The 7,757-nt window shown below is 54.0% G+C and overlaps 1 protein-coding gene across 2 annotated transcripts in view; it reads left to right on the top strand.

Annotated features, from left to right (window-relative positions):
* Nucleotides 1–7,757, top strand: part of PEBP4 (phosphatidylethanolamine-binding protein 4) — a 221,879-nt gene that overhangs the window by 204,063 nt on the left and 10,059 nt on the right. For both annotated transcript variants that reach the window (XM_010845486.1, XM_010845487.1), the window contains 2 exons: nucleotides 1,671–1,716; nucleotides 3,968–4,081. In XM_010845486.1, coding sequence (XP_010843788.1) covers nucleotides 1,671–1,716; nucleotides 3,968–4,081 — 160 coding nt within the window. The remainder of the gene's footprint in view (nucleotides 1–1,670; nucleotides 1,717–3,967; nucleotides 4,082–7,757) is intronic.

The raw sequence follows: 7,757 nt of genomic DNA, 5'->3' as shown, positions 1-7,757 counted from the left end.
AGCCGGCCTAGGTTGCTATTGTTTTGTTTAAACAAACCACTGGCCGGGCTGACTTGGGAAGGAATGAGGGGGAGGCTGGGAACGAGGGGGAGGCCAGGCTGGGCTGGGCTTCCCTGGCCTCAGCACCCACCTTTCAGTCCTGCTAGAGAGGCCAGGGAGCTATTCGGAGAAAGCGACTGGAAGGCCTCAGGTCCTCCCCGCCTCTCCTGGGAGAGAGAAGAGTATCCAGGGGAGGGGCCTCCATTTCCCCCACACATCCTGCCACCCCAGCACCTCAGCTGCTGGCCACACCAGGGTCTCAAGCCAGCCCTAGATAAGGCCTGACCTGATCCTGGGGGAGAGGGGGTAAGCAGAGCTCGGGTCCATCTGAGGGGCTGAATTAGAAGGCTACCTGGGTGCTACTGAGCAAACAACATGGGTTGAGGCTGAGGGCAAGGACATCAAAAGACATGCAGGAAACAGTGGGAGTGGGGCTCAAAGCGGGGCTCCATCCTTCTGCAGTCTCCTGCCCCTTCTTCCCACCACAGGTGACCTAGCTGGACACGGAGGAGCAGGGGGAGGGGAGGGAGAGGGATATTCTGGCACAAACTTGGACAAACTGCAGCCTAAAGGGGAGAACAGGAAGGGGATGGGGGGTCTGGAATGGAATGGGGCTTGCGTTTTTGTAAAAAGGAAACCACACTGGGGTTTGGGTCACTCAGACTCTGAGAAGCTCCGCAGAGACCTGAGGAGAAATATTGCATGCTCCCCTGCCCCACCCCACCCCTACCTCCTCTCACGGGTAAGGAGCAGGGGCCGCACCAGCAGGGCTGGGTGGAAAGGTGGCCAGGGCACAGTTAGGTGTTGGCAGAACCAGTGAAGAGCCACACTAATCACCATCATTAAGGCTATAAAACCCCACACCTAGGGGCCGCAGGACTCTCTGGCATGGCCCGGGGCCCCGAGCCATGGCACAGACCCAGGGGCCCGCTCCAGCACCTTTCATCTGAGCATCTCCCGGCCCTGCACAAACAGTAATTAGCACCCGCCCCCAGGATCACCTCATTATCTCACAGACACTGAGTGGAGGGGAGGGGGAAGGGAAAGGGAGCAAGGGAAGGGGGAAAACTGAGGCTGTCCCAGCCACCCAGCATGGTGGACTGAGTCCCCTCGAGCCTCAGAATCAGGCGGTCCAGCCTCCTCTGGCCCTCCCTTGCCCTGCTAGCTGCTCAGGCAGCCGTTGGCAGAGTATTCTGAAGGTCCCAAAGACAGCCTGAGAGGATGGGCAAGCAGTGAGCATGGTCAGCCCAGGCACTAGATTTAACAGGACCCACAGACCTAGAGGTGCATCCTGGGCTCAGCCTAGGAGCACGGAGGGTGAGGGGGGGATGTCTCTTCCGGAAGGATCCTCTCAGGCTCTCCATAGACCAGGGGGTCCGTGCCTTGCCAGCAGGTCATCCCCAACAATGTCTGTATCTGTCCTCTCTCCCAGACCCCCTGAGACACCATTCTAAACCCCACAGCCTGTCCTAGCAGCATCCCCCAGGACAGTCAGACTGCTTCCTCCTTTCCCATCCTGCTCTCTCAGAGAGAAAGACAGAACTCAGCAGAGCCTACTGGGACTGAGTGGATGGTGTGGTCTTCTGCTGCCCTGGGAGTAACCCTTGCCCGTGTCTATCTCTTATTTTCAGGGCTCCGACATGAAGATAGGGAAGATTCAGGGCCAGGAGTTATCGCGTGAGTGACACCCTCCAGGGCCCCTCCCCCCAGCCAGGGCAATGACAAGCATCATAGCAATACAGCTTCACGGTGTGGGAAGCACTGATCCCCGAGTTCACTTGGACGTTCTGATTTAATCTTCACAACTGTCCTTTAAGGTCACTGCCATCAACATCTCTTTTATAAAGAGGAGGAAACTGAGGCATAGACCCACCTGTCCCATGTCACACAACCAGTAAGAGATGGAGCCTATGTTAACTTACAGGGCTTTTCTGAGACAGAACCCGGAACCAGAACTGCCCCCCAAAATGGGCTTGGTCCCCTCCCTGCTCTCTCCCAGCCCTACTATGCAGCTGCATGGACCTCCCTTTTCTCCAATCCCCTCTTCTTCCCACCCCCATCCTCACCACCAGCTCCCCTCCTCCCTTCCCTCTGGGATCCGCCAGCAAGAGCAGGCCCACCACTCAGCTTGAAGCAACTGCTCCAAGGATGAGCTGGCCCCTGGCAAAGGGTTGAGCAAGAAAAAAAACAACTGAGTTTCATGGTTTGGTGAAGCAACACAGACTCGGGCACCAGCCAGGCCTGGATACAAAGCCCAGCTCCACCACTGACTGTCAACTCAGAGCCCCAGTTTCCTCATCTAGATAATAGCCATAATACCCGCCTTCCCGAGTCGTGATGAGGATTCTGGGGATGCGACAACCCACTCTAGTATCCCTGACTGGAGAATCCCATGGACAGAGAGGAACCTGGCAGGCTACAGTCCACGGGGTCACAGAGTCGGACACAACTGAGCGACTAACACTTGTGACTAGTGACATGGGAAAGCACCTAGCTGGGGCCTGGCCCCAAGATGCAGCTCAACAAATGTGTCCCATTGTCTTCCTCCTCGTGCCTCTCAGGTCTACTTTTGGAGGGAGAGTTTCTTCAGGAACACCCTAGTGAGAAGAGCTTCCATCTCCATCTCCCCCTAGGACAAATTCCCAGCTGCACAGAACCACTGAGATCCATCACTGGACAGCAGTATTTGTATAAAAAAAAGCGTCAATTTACCCACACGCACACACTGCAGAGCCCCTCCAAAATAGCCTGGGCACACATGCACCAGTTCCTGCAAAACCCACACCCACCCCAGTGTAGACCCTGGTTCACACAACTCACATGACTTCTGGCAGACCCTGGGTTCACACACACACACACACACACATCTGCTCTGCAATGTAAAAACCCAGGGAGGAATGAATAGTCAGGAATTCCCCTGGCTGCGAGCATGCCAGAGGCCGGAAGTGCACCAGGAGGAAAGCTTCCACCGCTCTGAGAAGCAAGTGATTCTTGTCTAACTGACAATCAGGAGAGGGAAGTGGCCATCATATGTCAATGCTCCATCCTACTAGCAGCATCCTTGCAAACACTCCATCCCCACCCACCCCTCAGAAGATGCTTGGTTCCTTGAAAAGAAAGATGAAGGGAGCAGAGGGGTGGGAAAGAGGCACCACACTCTTGGAAGGAGGCCCAGCTGGAACAGTCTGCAGGAGTCTGACCCGCAAAACCCCGAGGCCCTGCATAAACTTAGGGGAAGGATGAGAGATGTCCCCACTCCACATCTCCCCCTCAACAAACAGTGCCTCCCGCACAAAGAGCAAAAGGAGGGGAGATGGGCACTCTCCTCCGGAAGAGACTGAGTCAGCTCCCGGTGCCCCAAGCACCCAGATCTTACAGCTTCCATGATCAAACCTTTGAACCGAGTCCCACCCACCCCCGTAACCACTTCCAGATCCTCCGGATCCAGCCAAGAAATTTGCTTCTTTGGGGATTGAGTTCATAAGGAAATACTGAGAAAATAAATAAAAATCCCCTGCCAAACACACTCGCAGAGGAAGATGGGGTTTCTCTTGAGGCAGGAAATCCATCAGGATAGACCAAAGCGGAAAGGGGACAACACCAAGACCCACTGGTCCGGAAAGGCCCAAGAGTCCAGCCAGCACCCAAGACCTTCAACCTGCCCACACCTCCTCCTCCCCCCACAACCCCAAACAGTGCGCTTCTTAAATGAAGTGACTGAAGATGAGATTCTGCCCAAGATAAAGCCTGAAGGTCTGCAGTATGTGGACCTCCCCCCACCCACACACACACAGCTGGGACCCCAGGAGAGTCAGCGAGGACCATGAAAAGGACCAAGACTGACTCTTTGCCCCCTTCCCAGAGCAGCCAGGAGCCCCTGTGTACTGGGGCACATGGAGCCTACCCTCTCTCCTTTTTCTTCCCATAGCCTACCATCCTCCCTCCCCACCAGCACACAGTGGCTTACATCGCTACCAGTTCTTCGTCTATCTTCAGGAAGGAAGGACCATCTCTCTCTCTCCCAAAGAAAACAAAACTCGAGGTAAGACCTTCCCATTATTCAAAACTGGGGTGAATTCTGGGGTGGAAGTGAATGGTTCGAGTATTTGTGGGCAAGTTGGGACCTTAACTCTACCCATGAGCCTTAGAGTGTTAGTCGCTTAATCATGTCTGACTCTTTGCAACTCCATGAACTATAGCCTGCTAGTCTCCTCTGTCCATGGGATTCTCCAGGCAAGAATACTGGAGTGGGTTGCCATTCCCTTCTCCAAGGGATCTTCCCGACCCATGGATCGAACCTGGGTCTCCTGACTTGCAGGCAGATTCTTTACCATCTGAGCCACCAGGGAAGTCCATGAGCCTTGGAGGCCAGAGTCAAAGGGTGTGGTGTCTCTTGAGAATAAACCGGGATGAATGTCCCAAAAGAGATGTTGACATCAGACATGGTCTCCCCTTAGAAGCCAGTTCCATCATCCCTGATGGAGGCTTTAGTTGGGTAGTTGGGTCTATAAGGCAGGGTCCCAAAGTGGGTAACTAGAGTCAGAGAAAGAAGCATCTCCTCCAGTAGCTTCAAATGGCATGTGCAGGCAGCTACCCCACAGCACTTCTGCATATAATTGTACCCAGTAATTGAGTCTGATCTGGGCGAGAGGGCCCTGGAATGCCATCCTGCCGGTCTGTCTTCATTGGTCCTTAATTGCTCTGTGCCATCTCAGTGGTGGGACAGAGACATCCCTGGCCATGCCCCCTCTTCGGCTTCTCTGAGCAGCCCTCCCAGCACTCTCCAGAGGACCCAGAACCCGCAGCACCCCAGTGGTTAACCCAGCCTGCATGGCCTTGGTCCTCCTACCACCAGAGCTGAGGCCCTGAAGGAGCTGGGGACACCTGGCTACTGAGATGCCATGTCACAGGTGACTCACCTGACCCTGTGAGGGCCACGCCACCCTCTCTGAACCTAAGATTTCTCTTCATGAATGTGGGAAATAATGTGATCCCTGCGCGCTGTATGTCTCACACCCCGTTTTAGGGAAGGGAAGAGAATGTGGAATGCACGAATGCCAACTTGGGAGGACAAAGGGCACATCCCCCAGGCTGACAGAGGGTGAGGGGGTGGGTGGGCGTCATCAGCCATTTCCTCTCACCCAGTGATCCTAACCAACCTCCACCCACTGGGAAGCCAGAGAAGGTATTGTCACAAGTCTGCCTCGGGCCTCAGAGGAGAGGAGGGGAGTGTGGAGCCCTTCAGATGTGCCGAGCAGGGTCCACCAATCACAGGTGGCTCCAGGCCGCCCTGGAAGTGGAGCTGGTACAACCTTTCTACCGGTGAACCTTCCCCAGATGCCCCGAGCGCCTCACCAATCTGTAAATCTATTCAAACAGCTTTGCCAGAGACACGGTTTCAAGTTTGGCTACAAAGAGAGAAGGGAAATAAAAATGTTTCTTGTCCAGACCAAGACCAGTTTCTCCAGTTCCCTAGGTCCCTGTCTCATCACGAAGCCCCTTCCACCAATCCTGGTACTGCGATTTTCCAGGGGGGCTGGAAACCAGCACCTCAGCCTACAATGTTTATGCGACATGGGAGTCGAATAAAGGAACACAGTGCCTTTGAGGTCCACATTAAACATCAGGGCCTCAATGCCAGTGCCCTGGACAGGATAACGCTCAGACAGTCCCCTGAAGGGGCCTCCAGTGGACCAAGTACTCTTCCAGGGTGAGAGAGGGATGGAGCCGGGAGAAACATTAGGCGATGCCCAGAGGAGCTGCGAAAGGGGCGAAGGAGGAGGACAGGTGCGCGCACCAAAGACCTCTGCCACCCCTTGCACAGCTTGTCCTCCAGAGCCATCGGTGCCTTTCCTATGACTGCAGCAGCAGGCAATGAAACTGCAAGCCCATTGGGCCTGAAACTCATTATTCGTCCCCTTTGGATCTTTGCCAAAGCCACGGTTTTTTGTGCACTCCCAGCAAAACCCTCCTTCCATCTCTGTGAAAACTTTGGAACCGGACTTGCCGCTGGGCAGAGTCCCTTTGGCTACCATATGCTGTTTTGTTTGCTGCCAGCAATGGAGACGGTAAAATTATTCTGGCAGATGAAAGTTTCCAGGTTCCAGTCCCATGGTGTGATGTCTTCCATGTGCCCCGTGCTAAGGTCTTTGGAGGGAACATGATCCAGGGCACAGGGAAAGATCCCTGCCCTCAAGGGGCTTACAATCTCCTTTGGAAACACTCAAATAACAATGCAGAGCAGTGTATAATTAAGCACTTAATTGTGTGTTTCTGGCTGGAAGGACAACGGGAGCTCCAGTGGACTTAGGGACAGTCCTGTCCCTTTCCAGGTTCCCTTTCCCTCCAGGATGACACACCTTCTTCAGCTGGGAAGAGCGAAAAGTATTTTACTGCAGGGTGAGGAAACATTGATTTCTAGTCTACCTAGTGATTTGACGTCTCAGCAGGTCAGCTAATGTCTCTGGGCCGTGATTTCCTCCTCTAGAAAACAAAGAGTTGGATCTTCAGATCCACAGTGTCCTGAGGCCACTTGGAGGAGGCCGAGTGTAGGCTGGCCCTGGAGAAGGAAGAGATTCGAATCCTTGAGTGAAGGGGGAAAGGGTGCTCTGGACTGGGGAAACTGCAGAGGCAAAGCTTATTTTTAAAAGTGAGAAGGGCTTCCCTGGTGGTCCAGTGGTTGGGAATCCGCCTGCCAGCGCGGACACAGGTTTGATCCCTGGTCCGGGAATATCCCACATACCATGGAACAACTAACCCAGGAGCCACAACTACTGAAGCCCGTGTGCCCTAGAGCAACAAGATGCTGGATCTTATTGTACTCCACAGCAAGAAGAGCCACCACAGTGAGAAGTCCACTCCCCACAACTAGAGAAAAGCCTGAGCTGCAACAAAGACCCAGCACAGCCAAAAATAAATAAATAAAATTTTTAAAAAAATATAAAAAGTGAGGAGGCCCCCTGTGATGGTGATGAAAGGAGAAAGTGGGAGGTCATGGAGGTTCTCCAAAGCCCAGCACAGGCATGACTTTGGTGGGGGCCCTAGAGAACTACTGGAGATTGCCCATGTGAAGAGTAACACACAAAAGCCACTCTTTAGAGAAAACTGCACCAGAGTGGTGGGCAGCACAGACTAGAATGAGAGGACAGGAGGCCATTGGGGGCCTAGGGGTGTGTGGCATGGATGAGCCCAGGGCTGACTGCAAAAGCAGAAGCTGCTTGTGTGCATTTCCCAAGGCCAGGCAGTCTCTAACATTCGCACAGTGCCAGAGGGTCTCTGGGCACTCAAGCAGGACCAGCCCTCAGGAGTCCAGGACAAGAGGCCTTGCCCATGAGCACAGGCCCTGGGGCTTACTTTGATCTAGTTTTCTTTCCATGGAGGGAGGTGGGGAGTCCCAGGGTATGTGTGCCATAGCCAACCCTGGTCAAGTGACCCCTGGATGAACTGACAGGAACAGCATCCAGAGGCTGGAGGGGAGAGGTCAGTATGCAAGAGCCCATGTAGAAGGGTATCCACGGAAGATGGTTAACTTGACTCAGTCCTTTGGGGTTGCTCCTTATGCTGGAACTTAGCTGTGAATGACAAGATTCAATGAGAATGAAGCATGAGATTATTCTCCATGAACTTATATGACTGTTTTGGGGGTCAGGATTGATGGGGGAGGTGGCATTGTTCAGGGTCAGGGGCCCAACCCTCTCCAGGATTCCTCTTTGTCCTGT

Source organism: Bison bison, unplaced genomic scaffold (assembly GCF_000754665.1).
Source record: "Bison bison bison isolate TAMUID 2011002044 unplaced genomic scaffold, Bison_UMD1.0 scf7180017864217, whole genome shotgun sequence".
Lineage (NCBI taxonomy): Eukaryota > Metazoa > Chordata > Mammalia > Artiodactyla > Bovidae > Bison > Bison bison.
Note: the sequence above shows the minus strand (reverse complement) of the source record. Positions and strands in the feature narration are given on the sequence as shown.